Source organism: Emydura macquarii, unplaced genomic scaffold (assembly GCF_026122565.2).
Source record: "Emydura macquarii macquarii isolate MOO-44397 ecotype Brisbane River unplaced genomic scaffold, CSIRO-AGI_Emac_v2 contig_1451, whole genome shotgun sequence".
NCBI lineage: Eukaryota > Metazoa > Chordata > Testudines > Chelidae > Emydura > Emydura macquarii.
This window is the reverse complement of record NW_027131588.1, coordinates 14,732,132-14,758,324: the sequence shown is the minus strand read 5'-3', so window position 1 is coordinate 14,758,324 and position 26,193 is coordinate 14,732,132. Positions and strand designations below refer to the sequence as shown.

The window sequence follows — 26,193 nt, the reverse complement described above, 5'->3', positions numbered from 1 at the left end:
GGCATAGGTGGAATAATTTCTAGGGTTAGTTGTATTTTTCATTTGGAAGAATTTTACAGTGGGTTTTTTCTGTCTCTTACAGAGAAAGAGCCTCTGTCCTAAAATCAGTCCATTGTTGCAGTTTGATCTAGCTGCCATCATAAAATATGCCTTCAATATATACAAATGTTGTTATTTCAGGGTTCCTTTTTTTTGCCAACCTCACAATACCTTGAACAGATTCACAAGAGCACCCTTGTCCGTCCTTTTCAGCTTGATGGGACGGCTCAGATCCCTAACATTAAGCATGTGCGTAAATATGTGGCTGTGTCAGGACCAGAATGTTCAGCATCTTGCAGGACTGAGCCCTAGCAGGCTGACTTAAATATTGTATTATTATTTATATTGCAATAAAGACTAGGAACCCTGGTCATGGCCTATGACCCCAGAGTGCTAGGCCCTGTACAAACATAAAACAACAACAACAAAAAGGTCCCTGCCTCAAAAAGTTCACAATCTAAGTATTTTCTGTTTCAGAACTGTTCCCTATCGTACCATCGTGGTTACCCACATGACCATCACATCACCTCCCAGGCTCAGGGCAGGATTTGGCAAAGTTAAAAGGCCACTTTTCACAACTAATGGAAGAATCAAAAGGATGGAAATTTTCTAACTTGTGATAGGTTATGACTTGTTATTATCGTCTCTGTAACTGTTACTTTGTTAAGAGAGTACAGTACTGACTAATTATAAAAGCACAGAACGGAGCCAGAAGCACTCTCGTCCCAGCCTTGCCCCAGAGTAAATCTGAGCAAGCTGCTGCAATCTCTTTGTCTCAGTTTCCTCATCTTAAAACGGAGATAATATTTATCTACATCACAGGAATATCGTGAGGCTGAGATCACTAATGTTTGTGAAGTACTTTGAGATGATCAAGGGGAAGGTGTACGAAGGAAGCTGTGGGGTCACAGAAGAAGTACTAAACTGAGATGGGGTTGAGGAATCTGGAAAATAAATCTGTGCTTTCATTCAGTAGATCAAAGGGTGAGAAAGTAACTATGGTCTGGTTTCCGTTTGCAATACTTTAATAGAATTCACTGATTAAAAAAGAGCTGCAATTGCAAAGGGCTTGTTTGCAACTTTCTCTTCCTACAAATCCCTCCTCCACTCCCAAATCCACTTCTTGCATATGAATTGCTGGCCTGTATTTTATATTTGTCTGAACTGTAACCTACTCAAGAAGGGATAGTGGTCTTTTGAAGTGGCTTGTAAAGCCCTGTGCATGCTTGCAGCATTAAACAATAGCAACAACAAGAGAGAGGCATAAATCTTCAGCAGAGGCTAAGAAAAAAAATCAGTAAGGAACAGTCATAATACATTCTACTAAACAAAGAGGATATGCAAGAACAGTAAAGATGATAATACAAGGGTTATTCTTAATGGTACTGGTATGTACACTGTGGATTCAGTTGACTTACTTGTAACTCATAGCCAGCAGTGCATTTATAAAGAACTGCATCTTTGTAGCTGTAACTACTGCCCAGTACAGTTCCATGTTCTGGGGTTTCTGGTTTCCCACAAGACACGGGAACACAGATAGCATCAGAAAATGATGGCAACCAGCTGCCATTGTGCTAAAAGGGAAGAGAAAAAATATTTTTAGGGCTTATTAGCATATGTAAAAATAAGGAAAAGAATTCATCATTTTATATGAAAACCGACTGTTAAATGAGACAATCAGACCAACTGTGGGAGAAGGATCTGACTACCAGTCTAGAGATAGAAGCTAATTCTGTTTTATTATTATTTGCATTAATGTAAATTAACCCTTGACCGGGGCCCCACTGTGCTAGACACTGCACACTCGCACAGAGGAGCTCACAGAGAAAGGGCAGGAGGGGAAACAGGAACTCAGAGAGGTGTGACGAGACTTGCTCAGGGCTGCCCAGCAGGTCAGTGAGCGAGTCAGGAATGGAACCCAGCTCTCCAGGCTCCTAATCCAATGTCCTAACCCCTCAATGCTGCTGCCTCTCCAACGTACCAATCAAAAGCTTCATCCAGGCCTCTGAATACCCAAAGTCGAATGGCTTTTCTCACAAGTTTATGTCTTTATGTTAAGTTATTGTCTATTGCGGGGTGGAAAGCAGGAGCGAACAGCCCCCCTGCAACTTCGGATTCAACAGAAATGGAAAAAATAGCACAAACAGGGAGCAGGCAGAGTTTATAAATTCTTCCAGGCCCTGATCTTGCACACGCACGTCCGCATGCTCAACTCGCCCCACACGAGTAGTCTCACCGACTCCAATGGGACAACTTACAAGCCTGTAGTTAAACTGATGGGCAGAGGCTTACAGGATCAGGGCCTGCGGTGTTATTAGTAACATAGCTAAAGAAGTTTTTTTGTTTTTTTTTAAATACAAAGATTGAGGGTTTTCAAAGGTGCCAAGGGATTAAGAAGCAGGATTCCCATTAATTTCAGTGGGAACTGAAACAGGATTAAAAGTTAAAACAGAATTAAGTGAGTTAAAAAGAACGCTTATTATTGTGCTTAAGTAGTAAGAGGAGAGGACTAGTTCTCATGTCTGGAAGCCTATGTCTTTTTCTTAATGGAGGAGCAGGACCTGTTTTATATTTTACAGTGCATTACACCTGTCTGACGTCGTGTAATGTCAGGGTCACATCCTACCCACAGATGAGAGCATGTCTCCAAGTACAGGATAGTGATCTGCACCTTTAAAAAAAGAAAAGAACGGCGCTCTTTACCTGGCACGTAGATGTGCTTGCTCCCGTCAACGTATAGCCTTTTATGCACGCTAAAGTAATGTTCTTATTCACAGTAAACTCATCGCCAGAAATAATCACATTGGTTATATTTGTGGGGACGGGGCATTCTCTGAGGCAACAGGAAATACTCTTTGGAGACCAGTGTCCATCTTCCTGACAAGTGTGTGTATCCGTTTCTGTTTCCATCACATAGCCCTCCAGACATCTGCAATGTATCAATGATTGGACAGCTGTAATGATGCACATGGGTATGGTGTTTTAATCCGTAAGTTACAAAAGCTACCATCTGGCTCACTGGTCAATATTTGTTTCTTATTAGCAGCACCTATAGACTTCTGTATCAGTTCAGGGTGATGGGCTGTGCTAGGGTTGAGGCATTTCTGTTGTCCGTTTATAAATTTGGTGGCAGGAGTTTGAACGCTCTGGCCAGACCCTGAGTACTACCTCTCTCTGGCTGCATCACCTTGCACTACCAGCACAAAGTAAATAGAAAGATGGGGGATTCATCACCCTGACGATTCCTTGTGCCTAGGAGAATCCCCATGTGACGTACAGCCACAAGCAGCAGCTGCTATAATTTGGGCAGAGTGGGTATGGCGAGGTGAAAGGGGTGTAGTCAGTCTGTTATGTCCTGGGGATTCCCAGCTGCTGGATCTGCCTCCTTGGGGCCAGGTTCAGCCTTGGGGCTGCTCTGGCTTGCACCAGGGATTGGCCAAATCCCAGGCGGGCCCCAGGATCGAGAGATTGCAAAGGTAATTTAAACCGTATCTGTTCTACCCCATACATCTGCATTGAGTGCAACTCAATTGGACTGAGAATCTCACCCTCCATGGGGTTTATTTGGCTGTATGCATGCACACACACACACACACACACACACGGATGCACACACACGCACACACCACTTAAGTGTGCTTAAGTGAAAACCCATCCACACAAACCCTTAAAAACAGGGTGCTGACCTGTTCAGGTACCTTCATTCACATGCTGTCCTACCCATCCATCCCTCATTGTAGCCATTCTCTCCGACAGAATCCGGCCCTCTGCTAAGACATTCACTTCAACCACATAGAAACAGAGACACACACAAGCCTGGAAACTGTAACACAAATTCTCAACCACAACCTCAATAAATATTCACATATACTGTGTACTCTCCACTGCTTAAATGTACAATGTGCTATGTGTTTGTGGGTAAAGTATGATGCTGGAGTGAGGTGTCACCAAGAATGTGCTGTATGTTGTGTGTCAATCTCACCGTGACGTCTGCTCCACAGCTTTTCTGTGTATTTTATAGTCTCTCACTAATTGAGTGTATTTATTTGCTTTAAAGGTCCCGGGTTCATTCCTTAGACATTTCAGGGAGATGTAATAACAGCAGCCTTCTTACCTGTACTGGACTCTACTTCCATAGGTGTGGGTATCTCCAAGAGCTACTGCATTGGGAACGGAAGGTGGGGGTCCACAGGACAATAGCTCACAGTGTGGATACGGCTCACTCCAAATGCCCTTCTCCGTACAAGTCAACTCCGGCTTCCCTTGCATGGCAAAGCCAGTTGTGCAGTTATATATTACAGCATTCTCATCCACAGAGCTGCTTCCACTGATAAACGCATTGGGGATGATTGGTGGGGAGCCACATGAAATCCGTCCACAGTGTGGAAAAGCAGAACTCCATTTGCCGGCTGCCTCACAGGAGAGTTCAGAAGGCCCCAGCAGTTTAAAGCCCTCCAGGCACTGAAATTGTGCACTTTTCCCGCAGCTGAAATCTTTCCCGATAACAACACCGTTCTGAATCAGTGGCGTGGGGCATTCACAGGGGAGACAAGAGGGGAGGCTTCCACTCCATGAGCCATTGGACAAACACTGCCGCAGTGGGTTTCCATGTAACTCATAACCGGGAAAGCACATGTAATGTGTGTATTCCCCATAGCTGAAGCCTGAACCATTCAGGAAGCCATGAGAGATGTCTTCTGAGGGTCCGCAATTGACTGGCTCACAGTATGGAGCCTCTGTATCCCAGGTGCCATCAACTTGACAGGTAAGGGTGGATGCTCCATGCAATATATAGCCTTCACTACAGAGATACTGAACTTGTTTCCCAACGCCATATTCTAATCCAATAATTTCCCCATTGGGAAGAGGTAGTGGCACTGCGCACCAGATGGATTTACAAACTGGAGTGATTCCACTCCAGCTTCCATTTGCAAGGCAGACTCTACTCCTGTCCCCATGCAGCTGGAAACCTTCATTACAGCTGTATTCCACGTGTTTTTGGAATGTGTATTCGTCTCCGGTCACTTGGCCATTTTCTAAAACTGATGGTTGGCCACAAGAAACGGGGATGCAAATAGGCTCATTCCCATCCCATTTTTGGTTATCCTGGCATGTCCTCTTCTCTGAGCCATTTAACTGGTACCCAGGATCACATTCATAGTGGACCACACTCCTGAAAGTGTAGTTTTTTCCCTTTATATTTCCATTCATGAGTTCGTTAGGTGTGCTACAGGATACCATCTCGCAATACGGAGCAGCATTACTCCACTGTCGGTTAGGCAAACACAATCTAGTGTCAGAACCAATTAGCTTATACCCTGGTTTACAGGTATATTGCACCACACTACCAAGTGTATTCTCAGTAAAATGTAAAAAGCCATTCTCTAGGGGTGAGAGTAAGTCACACTCTATTGATATACAGACAGGGGCACTACCATTCCAGGTCCCATCCTCTTGGCAACTGAGCATGGGGTTTCCTAACAGCTCATAACCAGAGTAGCATGTGTACATAACTATGGTTTCATATAAAAAGTTTGTCGACTGTACTGCATTAGTCTCCTTCAAAGGACTTTTTATATCTTTCCATTTACTAGCAACTAATGTGTGGGAAGGAGCAGGGCTCTCTGTAAGATATATTCTTTCTTGGTCAAAATGTCCTTCTTCATGTCTAACCTGCACATATTCCCCAAAGTCGATATGGGGAGGCAGGCCACAATCTGTTGGCAGGCATGCTGGAGTAAAGCTAGACCATCCCAGCTCTTCACAAGTCTGCATGGCAAGACCAGCCAGCTGGAAACCTGGAATGCAGCTGTAGATTATCATGGCACCATAGCTGTAATCTGCACCTTCCACAAAGCCATTCTCAATGGGCTGGGGCGGGTCACAGTTTATGGCTTTGCACAAAGGAACATCTGCATCCCACTCTCCTGTCTCTAAGCAGCTCAGGGCTTTCGGTCCTTTGAGCTGGAATCCTCTGTCACAGGAATACGTAACCGTCTGCCCATAATGAAAGGTTGAATGTGAATATTTACCATTCCGGATCTCCTTAGGTTTCGGGCATTCTATAGGCTTGCAAGCTGGCTTTCCACCTAGCCAATGACCATCTTCTCCACAGAGAATAGTTGTGTTTCCCAGTAAATCAAAGCCTGGTTTACAAGTGTACAATGCTGTGCTGAGGTAGGTAAGACCCTGCACATCTACAATGCCATTCTGAATTTCTTCAGGATGGGGGCATTCTACTGGAATACATTCTGGCAATGGAAAGCTCCAGGAGCCATCAGCTTGGCATCTAATAGTAGATTCTCCCTTCAGTAAAAATCCATCCATGCAAGTGTATCTCACGGTGCTACCAAAATGAAGAGATGATGCCAAAGGCTCACCAAAGGGAATATATGGAGGCCCATGGCAAAATATAACCTTGCAGACTGGAAAGGAATCATTCCACTGCTGTGATGGCAAACATTTCAGCACCGAGGAACCATGCAGGACATAGCCCTCTTTGCAGGAAAACTGTACAACACCCACTTGGTGAACCATCTCTTTCAAGACAAGCTGATTTTCAATCAGTGGTGGTTCTGGACACTTTGTTGGCACGCACTTCTGGCTTTGCTTTTTGCTCCACTTCCCAGACTTCTGGCATGTCCAAGAGGCATCTCCCATCAGCTCATAGCCCTCATCGCAGAAAAACTCAACCTTGGATCCCACATCAAAGTTTTCTCCCTTGCTGTATCCGTGCTCAATAGGAGGTGGTTTGCCACAACTAAGAGGAACACAGGAAGGGAGGAATTCACTATGCCACTGACGATTTGCTTGGCAAACTGATACTGAACTTCCAACTAGCGTGTAGCCAGCATTGCATTGGTAGTTCACTTCATTCTCAAAGAAACGTCCAGTTGCGCTCTGTAAAATGGGCAAGACAAAAGAAAAGTAGGATGTAAAAACTCTTGACCCAGGCAGATGACTTTTGATTTTATTAGTCGTTCTGTATCTAATTGCTAACCAGACACAAGTCAGACATGAGGGTTGATTGCAAATAAATAAATGTCTGCACTAGAAATACAGCGGGAAAGTTCGGTCTTGACTTGCACCCTCTGAAGTCAAAAGAGTTGCACTGAATGAAACTTTACCAAATTTAAAGCTTAATTTTTAAAATGTAAAGCTAGAAAATGTTTCCTTGCCATACATGCAGAAATAATCTGTATACAAAAAGGGAGAAGAGCAACAGAAGGCTGGAAGTAGCCAGAGGTGATTTCTGCAAATGACATGGCTCTTTAATTTAAAGCTTTATTCCTGCAGGGATAGATTGCAAGTGCAAAACTCTATAGGTATAGCGCATACTTATCATGGTAGAAAAACAGTATTACTGATAATATACATAATAATAATTCAACAAACTGAAATAAGAATGCACTAATGAACGAGTTTCATTTTTATAGCTGATTTAGCCACTCCCTGTAACTGGTCTTCACAAGAGAAAGAAAACAAGTAATTATAAGAAGAGTTTGTTCCCTTAAGGAAGCAGTTAAAATGGTTCTAGGTCCATTATGCTCTCTCAGCTTCTCCTATTGGAACTCTCTTGCCATTGTCAGCCCTGCTTCCTTCAATATGTGGGTGGACAGCACAGAATGTTGTTCTTTAAATCCATTTACATGTGGGCCGCTGTGCTACAATCAGAATTCAGTGGTAACAGGCAGGAGTTTCATGTTGCAAGGTTTCACTCTTGGAATCTTGATTTTTTAGATGTACCCTTCCCACTCTTTCTATAGCTTATTACTGCAACCTTACTCCTGGAGAGAGGATGTTTGTTCCCCCTCCAGCCTCAATTCTGATGGATTTGAAAAGCAAAAAAATGTGTACCTGCAAAACCCATTGTGTTCGTGCAAATCACATGCCTGAGCAGTTAATGGCTATCTCATGTGCAAAAGAGTTTAGCATACGTATCTATATTTATGCATGCCATTATCCTTTTCACTTGCATGCCCAACTACTCTGCATGTATAGTTATGGATTCTGCGCATACTACTGGAGCACATGCAAATTCTGTAGGCTCAGTTCAGATGTGCACATTTGAAAATTTGTTCTGAAATAGAAAAAAGAGCAATCTAAGCAGCTGAAGACTGATGGAGTGATACACATGAACTATAGGATGTCTTCCATTAAGCATGTATGATTCTAAGCACAAATAATGACTATTACCTTTGGCAATCCTCATGAGAAGTAGGATGAAATAAAAAATAATTCACAGTAGACCAAGAAGCCTCGGTGGCTAGAATTACAGAAGGATGGGAAATCCTATATTCAGACAGTTCAGAAGAAAAAGAATACTTAAAATTGAAACAATCTTAAAAAAAAAAAAAAAAAAAAAAAAATTGATCTCCTCTCTCTCCCTTCATCCCCATGAAGTTAACTTGAAAACATTTCTTTGTACATCAGAGTAGAACACGGATATGATAATAAGAGAAAAGCTGCATTCATTACATCTGTTAGCTCTGATGAGGTTATTGACTTCTAGCTTTTTTTTATTTATTTCAACTTAATTTGACAGTTAGGCCAAATTCTGCCCTCAGAAGGAGCTGTGTGTGCATCCAAAAGGAAGAAAGCATCCCAAAGTTATCTGTTTATTTCAAATCAGATGTTTCTGGCAGTAAGCACAAAAAGAGCAAGGTTTGTGAGCTACTTATAGCACCTAGATAGATCTCTAGGGAGCAGTGGGAAATGGCCCACGGACTGGAGAGGACAGATAGGCAGTGAGACATGAGGAATATCAATGTGGGGAGTGCTTTATTGAATGTCATAGGAACTCTGAGTTCCCTATATCAAATCCTTGCTCATAATAGGAAATTCTGTTAAACTGCTTGTGTTTTTGCGAAGCCTAATTCTGATACAAGGCCATCTCCATCATTTCTTTGCTTATCAATTCTGCTTACATCCTACGTCAACTTTAGTGGGCATCTTTAAGACACCTCAACTTTGCCAGCACAGCAAGCAGCCTGGAAAACCTTTATCATACCTCAACGAATCCATTTTCAAGCTTGGGTGGTTCTCCACAAGACACCGGATGGCAGGTAGGTATATTGCCGCTCCAGTCTCCTGTGGCCTCACATGTCCTTTTCTTTTCTCCTTTGATATAGAACCCTTTGTTGCAGCTGTAAGCCACCACTGCTCCAAAACTGTAGTTGGCTCCACTTGCATAGCCGTTTCTAATACTCGGCGGTTCCCCACAGCGAACCGGGATGCATTGGATAGTCAAAGGAGAAGGATTCCACTGGCCACCTCTACTGCACTCAATCTTAGCAGAAGTGTTTAGGACAAAACCTTCCATGCACTTGAAGCTCACGACCACACCGGCAGGAAACTTCACTTTATTAACGGATTCCAGGATGCTGTACGACACTGTGGGTGGCCTCTCACAAAAATCAGCAATGCAGCGGGGCATCTCCATGCCAGCAGGAGGCACCCACTTCCCTTGGGCATTGCAAAACAGCTTGGAATTGTCCGCCAAGCTGTAGCCATCTGAGCAGTAGTAATAAGCTATATCTCCAAACAACCGATGGGCGCTCTCTGGAGAAGCGTGTTCCACATGGGGAGGCTCATCACAGGAAACAGCCAGGCACTGCTGGTGACTTGTGCTCCACTCACCACTGGCTAAGCATTCTATTGTGTCAGGGCCAATTAATGTGTAGCTGTAGATTGGGAAAAGACCAATAACATATGGAGTTAGACTGATAAATGAAGTGTTAAACCACCCCACACACCCTGGAAAACTCTCTAAGCAGAACTTCCTAGAACCAGGAAGGGTCCACTTTAGAAAACAGCATGCAACTCTAGTCTGACTGTTTACTGCTTAGCTACTGCGTCAAGGGATGCTATAGAAAAACCTGTACGTTGATTATCTATGGAGAAATAGGTTAGCTATTCAGCCCATCTGGGCACACAGCAAGACTTTACACTTTGGCAAAGCTTTTCCACTACAACCAGGACAACATTTACAATAACAATCGCCCTTCACCACCAAAACAAACCAAAAACCAAAAATTCCTCCTCCAAGCAGACCTTCTTATAAGTAGAGAAAGAAGAAGAGTTGAAGACTCCAAGAAGTCCAGTGGGGTTCTTGCGATGCCAATCTAATTGACCTATGAAGTACTCAAATACTATGGAAATAGGTATCAGTACAAAACCCTAAGCTAGTTAGCTAAACATATTGTTGTGGTTAATGGATGTATTGTCATTTGGTAATGACTTCCCCATAAGAAACCACCAACATATATAAATGGAAATACTTTTTAAATTCAGCACAACATGTAATTTGTTTCTAATCCTTTACAAATACGCAATTTTAATATGTAGTCATTGGGTAATATTATACTTAGCTAATCACTCTCTGTGATTTGATCACAAGCAGCACTTCATGCTGCCAATTGTCCCACTTAAACTGCAGCTGTTTAAACACATAACGTGTTGTCTGCGAGTTTTTTTTAAAAGCTTGCCATTTTCTGTGGTGTGTTCATACAAAATGAGGATGAACAATAACTCATTGAGGAAGTCTCTGATGAATCTTTGCAGCTGAGGGCTGGAAACTGACTGTTTAGATTTTGCTGGCCATATCTGTAAAAGTACTTTGACTTGTCTGCAATATTTATTTTCAGACACTGTTGGTTGGGATTCCAAGGAAAAAAGCACATAGAATTGCCAATTTTAATATGATCCATCATGTTCATTTCCATACAGGTGACAGTCATTTTCTTTAAATGCTTTTTAGCTGACCTGTTTAAAATACTGTACCGTAAGTAACAAAGCATTTTGAGTCTAAGCACATTTAAGAAAAAGAAAACCAAGAATTTAAGTTAATTATATGACACATTATGTTGAAAATCTCCACTTGGAAGGCGAATGATTGTACATTTATTTCGTTCCTTTCATCAAGAAGGAGAACAAAATGCTCTACGAACGTGGGCCCTGAACTTGCAAAGACTCAATGTGTGTGCTTAACTTTATGCACTGAGTAATTCTACTGACTTCAACGGCACTCCTCACAGTGTGGAAAATTAAGCACGTGCGAGCAATTCTTTGTAGCACTTTGCAACGGCCTCTGCAATGCAATATGGCATATATTTAAAAATGCATAGAAATACTACACCGACAGAAAGTGAAGGAGGACACTGCACAGCTGAAATTGCAGAGAGATATTCAGGAAGGCGGAATGTCATTAGAATTTGGCCTTGACACCAGGGTTAATATCCCCTGCTCTCTAGTAGGAGGAAGGCGGTCCAGTGGTTAGGGCACAGCCTAGCATCTGGGTGAACTGAGCACAATTCCCTGCTCCACCATGGACTTCCTGTGTGTTCTTGTGCAAGTCACTTAGCATCTCTGTGCCTCAGTTCCGCATCTGTAAAATGGGGATAATAGCACTGCCCTTCCTCCCAGGGGTGTTGTGAGGATAGATATATTAAGCGCTTTGAGCTTTACTGATGAAATAAGCACTATTTATTTTATTATTACTCTAATGAAAGGAGCCATAGGATCCTTGGTTTTACAATAGGTCTCCTCTGAAATATGGCACCTCCTGCATCACACCACACTGGAGCACTGTTTCAACAGCGACTAGAGGGAAAGAATCACCAGTATTACTGCCTTCAGCAACCTGATTTTCCCATAGCTCTCCCATTCAAGGATGTAGCCACTCTAACTCTAGGTAGCTTGTGAAACCTGACAAATGGGCTGTTTGTGACACGTACAAACTTTCCACTTCATAAAAACTGTCAATCACCTTTCATTTCCCTCTGGTTACAACTGACCCAATAATGAATGAATGAGCATTTGTAAAACAGTCATGTTCTTAAGAGCATGTGACATCAGAGAGTAGCTTTTAGCACACAGCCTTATAGCGAGTGAGCAACTGGCAACTGTGTGTCTTGACAATTTTTACTCATTGCGGGTTTTATTCTAATAGTGCTAATCTACATACCCTTCCTTACACAGATAAGTGATTGTGTTGCCAAAAGTGAAGTTATTCCCACTGATTACGGATTCTTTGATGGCAGGAGGGGGGCCACAAGAGACAATTTTGCAGGTTGGTGGTATGCTGTTCCAGTTAGCCGAAGCTTCACACACAAGTACTGGGGGACCCTGTAGGCTAAGAGAATAAAAGGTTATTATTAGTCTGTAACCACAGTTTGCATGGGGATGGGGACAGAAGCAGGGAGCTCCTTGCAAACATCTTCTGGCTGTAATCCTAGCCTCAGTGAGGTCACAGGGAAATCTGCCACTGCCTTCACCGGAGCCAGGATTTTACCCTCTGTTCACAAAATACATGGCTAACTTTGTCAGAACAGCAGGCGATCAGAACTACTGGAGGAGAAAGCTGACAGAGCCTATTCTGGTCTGGATTGCTCCACTTATGCATATAAAACTCCCATTGAAGCAAATGGTAGTTTTGCCCACCTGTGAACTGTGAGACTGGACCATCAATGTTTGAACTGGGTTATTTATTTATATACCACCACCACGCTGTCTGTCTGCAGAACTCTGAAACTTGATTCACCCAAAAGACCAAGGAAAATGTTGATGTTTTCAAAAAAGTCATTCATTCCCTTTACTATGTTAAAGGTTTTTGCTGGCTGAAGAAAGGACTAAAGATCTTAGAAGTTAGCTAATCTTTTGGTTTCTTTAGCTACAGTAACACAAAGAGATATGCACAAAGTGGACACTGCACGTAAGGTGTGGGGCGCTGCCAAGTAGATGGGCTCTGCACGGGCTTGGAACATGCCGGTGTAAAAAGGAGCATGTATGTCAAGTGGACTACAGAAGGGACTGGATCCAGGCTTGCACAGACCCAGAGGCCAAGACACCCAGCATAAAGGGTGTGGTGTGAGGGGTCATTGGCTGGACTGGTGACCGCAAAAGGGAATGGTGGAGTTCATCTTCCAAGCACCCTGGCAGGAAGGCCACAAAAAGCCCAATTATTTAGGCTTTATGCAGGAATAAAAAAAATTTATCCATACTATACAAAAGAGCCTTCAAAATACATTGATGGAACTGGCATTTGTGAAACAACACTATACATTAACTGTAATTTCATGTAACAGATTTCAGATATAAAAGAAACCATGATCTATATGACATATATTGTCTGGTTGGTCTCATTCTGCAGATGTACACAAAGCTTCCATTTACTTTAGCAGCAGTTATGCCCAAGTTAGAACTGAGCCTGTACCGTAGCTATAGGGCCTGATTCTAGCCTGTGTTGTAGCTTAAGTAGTCATTTACACTGACTGAAAGTGAGCACAAAGTATTCGTAAAACACTATCAAATCAGAATTCTCTATTCACTTACACCAGTGTTACCTTTTAACACCTATTTGCACTCAGTGAGAGGCAGAGGCGAATTAGGCCCAGAACATGTATATATGTCAATATATGTGTGTTTGCCACAGATATAGCCAATATTAAGGATTTTTTAATTTACACAGTAGGTAACATGATTAAGACTATTTCTTTTAATGTAATGGGGTTTATTAATTTTTAATTGTCTGTTTACCCCAGGCTCAATCTAGAAATGTAAAATGAAAACACAAGCTTAAAATAAATCACTGTTATACTGATTTTGTTCATTCATTAGAATGGCTATATCAGTCCCTTTAATTTACAGAAGGTCTGTTTTTGCTAGCATTTTAAAATCACTGTAAATTAATAATAAAAATAATCTTGCATAAACATTAAAAGCTAATTAAGTGTACTGTAGCCTTTCAGATGTAAATAAGAACTTTTAAATATAATTCTTATATTGGGTTAATTTCCATATGTTTGAAACGCGCTTTACAGCTTGGTGATAAAGAGAATGAATTAAACGTTAGTAAGATGACTGATGCTGCACGGCCTTCCTGCAAAAGTGTTGGCATTTTGTGTGAAACACAGAAAGTACCTCAAAGATGAAAACAACCTTAAATCTATCATTGTACTCAGGGTTCATCTCACATTATCTTCATCAGACATGAATTAGCTATTCCAGCAAAATATTTACTTTGACTGCATGTGACTTGACTCTACAGCCTTTACCTGTATCCACTGTCACATGTGTACGATGCAGTAGAAAGGTATGTCAGGCCACTCAGTGTGTATTCTCCATTGTTTATGTCCCGTGGTCTCGGACATGTTACTATTTCACAAGGAGGAGGAGCATGAGTCCAAGCACCGCTAGGAAGGCACAATGTTTCCTTTTCGCCCATCAGATTGTATCCTTTGTTACATCTGCATTCAAAGAAGAACATCACTATAAAAGACATACGCCTTGTTCATGTAGGAGTCTCCCAAAGCATCCCTTTTCTCCCTCCCTCCTACATACATTACAGAGCGCACAGGAGTAGTGCAATGGAAAAAAGTTGGCCGCACTGGTGAACAGCCAAGCTTTCACCAGTTTTATGCAAAGGCACCTGTGGCGTCAACTTAAATATTCTCAGAGATCTAAGATGGTTTTGTAGACCAAAGATTTTTCCCCCCCATGTGGCTAAGGAAATCATACTTTGCTCTGCAGATTTGGATACAAAACCTAATGTTTTTGTGAAAATTTGGCAAATTGGGCTCATGGGTAAACTCTTCCTCATCCTACTAAAAATCTGTGCAATTTCTAGGGGTCAAATTTTCATAAATCACCTAAGTGATTTAGACGCCTAAGTCCCATTTACAAAAGTGACTTAGACACTTAAGAGCCTAAGTTCCACAGACTTCCAATGAGACTTAGGCTTCAAAGTGCCCAATTCATGTTTCAAAATGGAACTTAGACTCCTAAGTCGCCTAGCCTCTTTGGAAAAATGCAGCCTAGGTCTGTGAGGTCTTGCAGGCTTTTGCCTGAATAGAATGCAAAGGACAACAGCACCGAGGGGCAGTGTGGCTTCAGACTTTAACTATCCTCTCCCTACCTTGAGGATGTGTCCTCAAGTCCCTTCACCATCCTTCTGGCCTGTGGTGGAAGGATGGATTTACACTCCATGTCCCAGGAGACAGTATGGATGGAACAGTATTTGATCTAATGCTGAATATTTTAATTCAGAATTGTAGAAATACCAAACAAAGAGATTTCATTAAAAAAGCAGTTTCTCTGGGAAAAATTTACCCATGAGCCCAATTTGCCAAATTTTCACAAAAACATTAGGTTTTGTACCCAAATCTGCAGAACAAAATATGACTGCTCCACTGTTCTGATTAGTATTTATGTGTCTTTTACAGTATGTACAGTGGACACTATTAAAAACACAACATTTCCTATTCTGCAGTGACTTCTGTGATATCTTCCATCCTGAGCATTCAAACACCTTCTTATAGCTCTTCTTTAACATGATGCTTACAAAAATTTGACAATCATTAGGCAGCTAGTGTGTTGAGACCACAGTCAATCATGCTGGCTAATATTGTTACACTGTTTCCTCTTGCTCTCCCATCTGTCTGTCGGTCTCCACCTGTTGTCTTTTGTCTTATACTTAGATTGTAAGCACTTTGAAGCAGGGACCTATTTTGGATTTGTGTTTGCACAGCACCTAGCGCAATGAGGTCTGGGTCTGTGACTAGGGTTCCTAGATGCCACCACAATACAAGTTAAAAAATAACAATACAGGAAGATACTGGGCTAGCTGAGTTTCTGGGCTGGTGAATGGGGAGTGTTTAATGGTGCCCACTCTGCCGTACCTAATTAAGATTATTTCAAGGGCTTTGTTAATATACAGCCCATTATGTGGAATAAATAAAACACTGTATATTGACTACAAACTAAAGAATGGCTGTCCAGGTACAGTGGTCAGCAGTATTCATTTCCTACTCAGTGTATTAAAATAAATGCAACCTAGTATTGTATAATTTGTGAAACCCATGAAAGGGTTAATGAGTGAGTTTTTGGGTGGATTCTGTTCATTGTTCCATTACCTCCCCCCCCCAACTTGTTATTCTCTTCTTAAATCCAGTTGTTTTTTTCATTTGCATCCAGAATTTGAATTACTACACTACTGCTCCAAACACAACGAATCTCCTACCTGTACAGCACCTTATTGCCATAAGTAAAATTTGAGCCCTCAATGGCACCATTTTCTGGAATAACCGGACTACCACAGGATACAGCTTTAAAGAGAAAACATCAAAAACAGTTGTTTAGACAGCACACGTCCAAGATAAAGACAAGAACATTCTATTTTCTGTGGAAATTCCTACCCAGGGCTGACTCCTGTTGGCCTTATTCACACACGTACTTGCAGTGAGGACAGAGGAGGGACTTGCCTGAGTCAGGGAAGCAGGATCTGTTCTTCAAGGAGTAATTGATTTTACTAGAGCTTTATTAATACATTATTGGAAACATCTTATTTGCTTTCATGTCACACTTTTCTCCTAATTTAGGAACAAGAAGTTGGATCATCCTTTAAGAAAATATTATCTAGGCAAGCAGAAGCTTCATTGCCTAAAATAAAACCTTACTCAGTGCTACTGTCCAGAGTGTCTGTTTTGACACACTAGTGCTTTTTGAAAACAGAGGTACTGGCAATAGGACAGGCAGATTTTTGTAGTCAGCAGTTTGGGCACCAATTCAGAAAAGCACTTTGTCTCTATCAAGCAAAATGCTTACACATGTGCTTAACTTCAAAAGCATGCTCTGCTGAATAAGGGTGGGAATAATCAGCTGCTTAAAGTTAGTACGTGTTTATGTGCTTTGCTGAATTGGGGTCTTACTGTCTACTGAATGGCTGGTCTAGATAAATTATTTTTAAAGTGTAAATCTTTTGTGTCAAGACAAATATTGAAGACAAACACATTCCTTTACCTATTTTACTAATAAAACCATCTAGTACAGCAAGTGAAAGAATTGTAGACTATCCAATTTACTCATCACCATTTATGCTCTTTGTATATTTCTGAGCTTGGATAATGCCAATCAGTGAAGTCAGTGTCATTTTTGTTTATATTTATTTGCTTTCAATGCTGTAGTGTTTGGGGGTTTCGAGCCCCAAGTCCAAGAGGAATGTTTATTAAAAGACAGCTGTTTCCACTGGATATTTTTTTATTTTAAATTTTGCATCACAATTAATTGGACAGTGTCCTTTTACAAACGGCATTTCAGGAAAAGTGGCCAGCCCTTAGGGATGTGGAAGCATAGGAGGACTGGTGCCCAGATGCTTCACACTGCTCAAGTGATTCCTTGGATGAAGGCGAAGCAGTGGTGGGCTTCTTTGTGCTGGCTGACCACTGGGCCACAGGACCTTCAGGAGTACAGTGTGGGTTAAAGCAAGGGAAAAAATGGTGAGGAAAGCAGGCATCTTGGGAGGATAAATTCTGATTATTAAGCAAATAATACCTGGCTTGATGTAAGTTATAACTTTCTCACAGATCCTAGAGGGTACACTTTAAACAGAGGAGCTGTAGGAGAAAGGATCACCTCATTCCCCCTCCTCCCTCCAAGGTTTGAAGACAGTTGCAGCCTCTGGAAATGCTGGATTTTGTGTAAGCGTGTGGGAAGCGGAGAGGGAAGCATTATTTGCTGCGCTACACCAGGGTGGGGTTGCCCCTGCCAATGCGAGCCTCAGTTCTGACTGACTCCAGCTGGGAGGATCCAATAAAGGCCCCTGCTCAAGGTTATGTGAAAAGGCCAATGGCAGACCCAATGGAGAAGGGAAAATACATCCCAAACAGTGGTGAAGGCAGACAAGCTATGACTTCAAAACCATCTGCTTCATGTGCGAGGCATTCTGGGAAGGGGGGCTGGTGCCCCAAATAAAATCACCACTCTACATCTCTCCTGTCCCCAGGAGATAGCGCGAATCAAGAGGCATCTGATAAAACACAATCCATGCTTTAGGCTGGACTCCATAATGACTGATTTGAGAAAATCCGTTAGATTTGCCACCTGGAATGTACTAACTCTAAAGGAGGTTGGGTGCCAGGCTTCGTTTGCCCTAGAGTTGAAAAGATGCAACACGGCAGTTGCTGGGATAGCCAAGGCAAGACTTGTGAAGAATGATCAACATTCCGCAGAGGATACATGTCTACGGTACTCTGGAGGAAAGAGACACATAAACGGGGTGGGACTCACCCACCCTCTAATACATTACTCCCAATGGGGCACCCTATTTCTGATTGACCACTATAAGCTAGATTGATGCATTGCCATGGGCAACTGTCCATCACCGTAGCCTACACTTCCACCAAGAAGGCGACAGATGCTAATACAGATGTATTCTCTCGGCACCCAGCAGCAGTGATGCAATCTGTTCTGCCACATGATGAACTTATTATACTTGCAGATATGAATGCTACACCAAGTTGTCCCAGAAATGGCTTTGAGATTATTCTTGGGCCATTTTGCTATGGAGCAATAAATGACAACTCTGTGATATTTCTCTCCCTTTCTGCTTCTCATAATATTACCATCACTGGCAGTTGGTTCAGGCACTTAGATATCCATTGGGAAACCTGGATATACAACAATGGCTGGATGAGGAAGGAGCTGGACCTCCTGGTGAAGCAGGGCTGTGTCCTATTCTGCTGTGCAGTGGATTGGCTCCTTGAACATGTCTCTGCAAATAACAGTGTAATTGTCGGTTCAACTTCTTTTACTGACTTGGACTATGCAGATGATGTCGTCCTCTTCAATCAGGATGCAAACGATATTAAAGATGCACTAGAAAGATTCCAGCACATGGCAACTGCCTTTGGACTAAGGATTTGTTGGGCAAAAACAAAAATTCAGAGTGTTGGCGCAAAGATGTGATACAAGACATCTGTGCTGCCAGACAAAGTGTGGAAGTAGTGGAAGATATCATCTATTTAGGCGGGAAATTGTCATCGATTGCCAGACACCCTAAGGAGAATCAGTTTAGTAGCCTCAGGACTTGCATAGTGTCTGCCGCCAAAAGAAGGTGAAATTATATACAAATGTACGGATTTATCAAACCTCCAAACTTCTGATCCTCTTTCATGGATCCAAAACATGGACATTGCTTAAACAAGACATCAGGAGGCTTTTCACATGCATTGCCAGTGCCGACTACCGAGCATAAGGTGATCAGCAATAGGGATGTATAATTGAGAACTGGCCTTGAGAGGACTGAAGTCCACACATCAAGACCTAGAGCAGACTTGAGGTCAAGCGGGGACATTGGCCAGCCAGTCTTCTACAATTAACCTGGGTGTACGGGATCAGTAATAAACCCATGGAGTTTTTAGATGCCTGGAATTAAGCCAACGCTGCGGACCTTTGCTCTCTTAGCATATTGTTGTTATTGTTAAGCGGGAAGTGATACATTGTTTCTGGGACACCACCCACCTTCAGTTAACCAAACGTTTGATTAACTGTAGGTGGATAATTGGGACTATGCCCCATCTCTATACCTGATGCTGAAGAGGTTTTTCTAATGATCCATCCATCTCTACATAGAAAACCATTCCAATGCCTTCTTTTCCTCCACTGTGCTCTAACACCAATTGTTGAATTTTCTTTTATGAGGCACACCACAATAAGCACACAGCAGTCCCCAAGAACAATACCTTCACAATATGGTATCAGGTGGCTCCATCTTCCAGACTGCAAACATGTGACTCTAGACGCACCTATCAACTGGAAACCCTCTTCACAGGAGAAAGTAACTTCACCACCAACACTGTAACTGTCACCATAAGAATGACCATTTTCTAGATTTCCCGGATTCTTGCATTTTACTGGTTCTGTGAAAGCAGAAATAACATGAACAGAGCGTACTAATAACAAGCACTGTGGCATCACTAAACATTAGTGCTTATAAACAAATTGAGTGACTTTTATCTGGGCATTTTGTGAAAATCACATACAATGGAACAGTGAAAAATACCTCTATGTATTTTTTAAGAATCTCCTCGGCTTTTCTCTGTTTTTGATGTAAGCTGGGTCCTTTGTAATCTTGAACTAGTTTCGGTGCGGTTGAGCCCTCTTGCACTGGTACTGAACTGGTATCATTACCTGGATCCAACTACATTTTTCCCCTCGGCGGGAGGCGGTGCAGTCCAACATTTACAACACTGGACTGTGAGTCAGGTGACCTATCTATTTTCAAATCTACCACTGTGCTGGCATTTGATCTTAGGCAAGATACTTAGGTCAAAAATTTCAAACTTCGGTGCCTGAAGTTAGGGACCCCAACCAGGGCCCAAGCATAATTTTTTTGGGCCCCGTACAAACTTGTAACACAGGCCCCTTCCACACACATACCACAATCTCTCATCCCATACATACAATCTCATGAGCCATGAACATTTTTTTTCTCATGGTAATGGGGGTTGCAGCCTGGGCCGGGCTCCCCAGGGCCTCCAGGCCCCGGTAAAGTGTACTCTTCCCCTCCCGCATGTAGGGGCCCTGACCCCAATCCATATTTAGGCACCTACATCTTACGTAGTTCTTTGTGCATTTGAAAGTGCAGGTCTACTCTGACGAGTGATGCTATAAAAATGTGAGTGTGGGGATCCAAGTCGATTGTCTCGTGATTTCTAAAGCAAATGTGCTCAGGTTACAAGAAAGAAGTTGGTTATTTTTTTTACCCACCATCCCTTTACCACAAAGAGTCACTTAATCTACAAAGGGAGAGTATGTCTCCTTTCCCATCCCCAGATAGTTGAAAATCTTATCTCATTACCTGCACATTTTTTGCCATCTCCTGTATAAGGAGGGATGCAAGTACATACATAGGACCCATTTGTATTAAGGCAAGAAGCATGCTCATCGCAATCTGATCCAACAGCACATTCATCGACATCTACCAAAAAAAAAAAAAAAAAAATGCCCTAAGGGAAGTATTTGTAATGAACATCACTTTCAATTTACATCACTCTAAATGTATGGCAGAATCATTTTAAATGACATTATTAAAAACCCACCATTAACTCAATCACTTCTCTAATGCACTGTAACAGTGGAAATAAAAATTGAATAATAATATGGACTATTTATGCAAACAGTTAATTTAGTGTAAAATAAAAGATTGCAAACACGCGGGGAAACTGGAAACAGTTCATTACTCCATGCTCAGGCAATACTCCCACTGAGTCCAGGAAATGTCCTATTATGCCAATTATTTTGTTTCCAGGATGGCAAATGAATAGGCATTTTAGTTCATACTGACAGAGGGAGTACTCTAATGGTGTGGGCAAAAGGATAGGAGCAAGGACTCTTTCACTCTAAAATCTACTGTAATCCCTCTTTAAGTTTCAGCTTCCTCATCTGTAAAATGGAGGACATAATTGCTTAGCCCATAAGGTAAGAACTTTGACCATAAAACACACACAGAGTTCAGTCTGTGTTGAATAGACTGTTACTACATTAGAAGTCTGCTAAGATGTTTGGAGTTGTCTGATATTGGAAAGGTTAAAATGAGATACAGGTTCGTAGGCACTGTTGTCATTCACATCAATACTAAGCGTAATTATACATTTCTATCAAAGATCTGGGTCCATTATGCTAGGCACTGTAGCAACAATCCAACAAAAGAGACACCCCCTCCCCAGTTTGTTTCATTTCCTCTTCTAATCATTGGCTTTCTACTGTGTAGAACCATACTTGGTATGTATACAATGAGTTATACAGTGTAGGGAACAGTTCAAAACTATCTTGCTGAAAAATCCCCAGCATCAGGGATTATTCCTTATATAAACCAGACCCTTTTGGGGCAGGACAACTCTTCATTACAAACTACTCAATAGAACAGATGTTGCATGGGCTCCATAAATGCAAATTCATTGCTGTGGTTATTGTGAGCAAAGCATTTATCTAATTTTCTGCAAACTGTGCAATAAAACTGGAGCGAGCGAGCAACAAACAAACAGAAATAGGGCTGTTTACTCCTTAGGCATGTGTACTTATTCTCAACCATTTAACCAAACAATCCAATACAAACAATAATTCTAAACAGAAAAGGTATTTCACATTAGTGCATGGAGATGAAAAATTTTGAAGAGAAAAACATATGGGGAGTCTAATTTCCACTGTCTTGCATACATGGTAGCCAGCTTACATATGTGTCAAAGTGCAAAGTGGATAGAAAATGCTTCTAACATTTTATGGCTTGGGTTCTGAGTCCTCCAGAAACCGTGCAAGGTTTTGGCAGAGCCCAGATATGGTGAACTTTAGGACCTGTTATAAAATGGACCTGTTTTCACAGACTTTTTCTGTGAGGGAGAGAATAGTGAGTGGCTAGACCAACAGATGGGGCGAGATCAGCTTTGAGGTTGTAAAGGAGTCTGTTGGAGGCTGTGCTATGCAATGGAGGTCATGCTATAAAGGGCGCTTACTTTGGATTGGAAGATCTTCAGCTTTGCTATTAACGTGGACTTTTTTAATGCCTTAATGAACCTAAAGTGTGAGAAGAGTGCTATAAAAGTTTAAATAAAATAAACAAATAATTCAAATGCAAACCACACTGGGCCATATCTTGCAAGTCTGACTAATGCCAAACTGCCACTGAAGTCAATGGCAGTTTTGGGAGAGGAAGAAGAGCAGGATTTAGCCAGTAACATCAATAATGCAGCCATGGATGTGACATATCTCACCAAGGCAAGATGGCGAGATGCCATTCCAGCTTCCACTGTCAGTGCAGAACATCCTTGAATCCCCCAACAAATAGTAGCCATTATTGCACTGGTAGGTAACCGTGCTTCCCGCAAAGAAGTCTTCAGCAGAATAAAATCCATTTTCTAAAGGTGGGGGCACGCCACAGCTGATCCCTACACCACAGGCAAGAAGAAAGTAAAAACGCGTTAGCAGATCAGACACATTCCACGAATCACCTCTTGCTACCAGCACAGCTAGGACAACTCCCGAAGAAACCTTAGAGCTAAATACATGCCTGATGTAGCTCTACTGAACTCAAAGAACTATATAAGGGATGATTTTGTCCCTTAAAGTTTAGCTTTGCCTGCCACTGTCAGCACACAGCTCGGGTTTTCTAGTGATGGCTTGTGAATAAGAAACGCACAGTGAAGACTGGGGTGAAAGAGACTCTGAGGATTAATACATTTTCTCTGCATCTGCAAATGTGTGTATGTGAATAGAATATTCATACAGGTGAAGGCCCGACAGCCCTGCAGGCTGAAGTCCTCTGTTTATCCACAGAATAAGTTCAACACTAGCCGCAAAAAGGCCTAGTCAATGTGTCTCAACTTGGTTACATAAGGGATGGGCCTAAAATTGAGAGGGAATCTCAGGCTCAGCCAACAAGGCTGCTAATCATTTCCAGTTATGGGGGCTTTTTTAAAATCTGGATTCAATTCCCTACTCTGCCACAAGGTGTGACACTTGGACAAGTCACTTAAGGTCAGACTGCAATGGGAGCTACGTGCCTGCGCATATTTTTAGAAATCTGGCCCTTAGTCTCTCTTGTGGCTCAGTCGCTTGTCTGTAAAATTGGCATAACAGCACTTCCCTACCTCACAGGAGATTGCGAGGTGCTTGATACCATGGTGACGGAAGCCACGTAACTACCACAGTTAAATGGAACTTCCGTCAACTTCATGAATGACAATACCAAAGGAAAAATGTGAGGGGAAGATCACACAAGCCTTGTGGAAGTCTTTTGACAGCAATAAGGAAGAAATGACTCCCAGTGGGTCAAGCTAATAGTAACAACCCAGCTCTCATTGAGCCCGATTCAAAGATCACTGAAGTCAATGGAAAGATCCTTACGGACTCCAATGAGCTTTGGATCAGGCCTATGTTGCACTTTTCATCCATAGATCTCTAAATGCTTTACAAAGAAAGGAAGCATAATTATCCCCATTTTACAGATGGAAAAATCGAGGGACAGGGAGGTGAAGTGATTTGCCCAAGGTCACACAATAAGTCAGTGGCAGGGCTACGAATCAAATCCACTCTGCTGTGTTCCAGTCCAATGCCCTATCTTCTGCACCACACTTCCTCCCTGAACACTATGAAATCAAAGGTCAGTAGTAGCAGAATTTTGCCACATGGCTGCGTCAGTCTCATCACTGCTGAGAAAGAAGTCAGATAGAATTGATTTGTTAAGCTTTTTTCCAAGTTTGCTTATGACCTAAGGGGCAAGACTTGGCCAGCTGTGAGACATTAGATAAATCATCAGGTCTGTGTTACATTTTTAGGAGCCCTTGTTTTAAATGTATCCAAACAGAAGCCAGGTTTTCCTAAGCCTGGTCTGTGACGGATAGCACAACAGCCTGCAGATGCAATTTGCTCACACAATCCACTCACTCACTTTCACAGCGGGGAAGAGGTCGAGTCCACTGTCCCAAGTTTAGACAGTGCTGGACAGAGTTCCCCACTATTTGGAAGCCTGGATCACAGGAAAGGCTCACTTTTGACCCTGGCTTTAAATCGGTCGATGAGGCCCGCAGATGAGGTATGGATCCTTCTAAGGATGGACAATCTGAGGACAAAACGCACACACAACAGAGGTAGCCTTGAATCAAAACAAATGTATTTGTTCTTTAAATATCTGTGATGCTGTGCGTGTATATCTGGGAGTGATATTCTTGGAAAGTATTATATTAGATAATGTATATATTTTAACCAGATTCAAAGAGATTCACTACAGTAACATATATGAACAAAAATATTTCCACACAAAGGGAGGAAACAAAAAGATACCATAATATATTAAAATATTATTAGTGTGAATGAGTGGAACAATCCTCCATTTGACCCAATATCATCAATCATAACTCTTTCAACATCTCAGTACAGGAAGCCATAAATCTCTGTTTGAGATTCCAATGAACTTTTGTTACAAAACAATGGAATTTTAAGAATGAAGACTGAATGTTCCAACCATTAAATTATCAAAATAATTCATTCAAGGCTAGTAGGACAGGGGTCACAATACTGCACCTTTAACCTTATAAACAGTATTACTGTGTTGTTACTCGGAACAAAAACACTTCTAGGAGATAAAGTTCTAACCAGCACAAAATATGCTCCTGTGATCTATCTTCACTCTTCCAACAACCCCAGGCAGGAAATCGGGCCAGGCCAATACATTGCCTTTTTGCAGTTCTTCTGGACAAGAAGTAGCCAGGGATTTTACCTAAGGTTCAAAACACATGGTTAGATAGAGTTTGCTAACTAACAGACAGCTTTGTAATAAAAGAATGTGAACAAAAGTTTCCTCTCATATCTGCAATACTGAACCTAGAATTAGGTCCAAAGCCCACCAAGTCAATGAGAGTCTTTCCATGAGTTGACTGGGCTTTTTGAGCAAACTCATAGGTATTTCGCTCCCCTTATTTGTCTGGATCACCTCTTGGCATCCGTGCAATGGTAGAATACTGAAGCAGTTTAATACTGGGTGGATCTAACAGAAGAGTATTGTCCTACAGGTGATATATGAAACATGCTAATTTAAACGCCTCGCTGTATCTCTATTTGGCAGAACGGTGTATTTACCTAACAGGTTAAAAGCAGATGAAGGAAAAAATCCGACTAGATTATCTCAAGTATTTGTAAAGGGAAACTTTTACCATTAGAAACAATGGGGGTGAATTTAGAAGAGTGATGGTCCTGAAATACTTTTATTTCTTCTAATTTTTAGGACAAAAAACACAACATGAAGCTTTAAAAAAAGACAATTCCTTGTTTCCAGGACACAAGTTTTCTGAATTCCTTAAATAAAACCAGGCTGTTATATGACTCTTGAAAACATTAAGGGCCAGATTTTGCACATACCAAAGTTAATGGGAATTAACTGGAAGCAGGATTGGGCCCTATCTAAGCAAGCATTTGATGTGGAATTGGGTAAAAGAACTGCTATGTTGTTAGAGGATGGATATATACCGTGCTGGATGAAAATTTTTTGTTGGAATAGTTTTCTATACAAAATGCAGTTTAGTCAAATTGCAATCTTTTGTGTGAACATGTCGATTTTGACAAAATTTTCAATGGGGAAAAGTCAAAACAAATCATTTTGACTTTCTCATTTAATTGTGATAAGTTTAAAAACATTTAGTTTTGATTTTCTACTTTTGAAACATTTTGATACATATTTGAACTTTCATATTCTATCAAGATACTGATCTTATATTTATAAATATATATTACATTTAATATTATATTATATTCATTATATTTAATATTTTACAATATATTATGTTTTGACAGTATCAAAACTTAACATTTTGAATCAAAATTATGAGA

The 26,193-nt window shown here is 41.6% G+C and overlaps 1 protein-coding gene across 2 annotated transcripts in view; it reads right to left on the bottom strand.

Moving 5' to 3' along the window:
- The window catches only part of SVEP1 (sushi, von Willebrand factor type A, EGF and pentraxin domain containing 1), a 142,276-nt gene that overhangs the window by 30,104 nt on the left and 85,979 nt on the right, over positions 1-26,193 (bottom strand). For both annotated transcript variants that reach the window (XM_067553209.1, XM_067553210.1), the window contains exons 29-40: positions 24,964-25,087; positions 24,260-24,430; positions 22,584-22,757; positions 20,675-20,794; positions 19,557-19,733; positions 16,058-16,142; positions 14,094-14,285; positions 12,005-12,172; positions 9,050-9,722; positions 4,154-6,939; positions 2,743-2,968; positions 1,458-1,613 (exon numbers count right to left, since the gene is read on the bottom strand). In XM_067553209.1, coding sequence (XP_067409310.1) covers positions 1,458-1,613; positions 2,743-2,968; positions 4,154-6,939; positions 9,050-9,722; positions 12,005-12,172; positions 14,094-14,285; positions 16,058-16,142; positions 19,557-19,733; positions 20,675-20,794; positions 22,584-22,757; positions 24,260-24,430; positions 24,964-25,087 — 5,052 coding nt within the window. The remainder of the gene's footprint in view (positions 1-1,457; positions 1,614-2,742; positions 2,969-4,153; positions 6,940-9,049; positions 9,723-12,004; positions 12,173-14,093; positions 14,286-16,057; positions 16,143-19,556; positions 19,734-20,674; positions 20,795-22,583; positions 22,758-24,259; positions 24,431-24,963; positions 25,088-26,193) is intronic.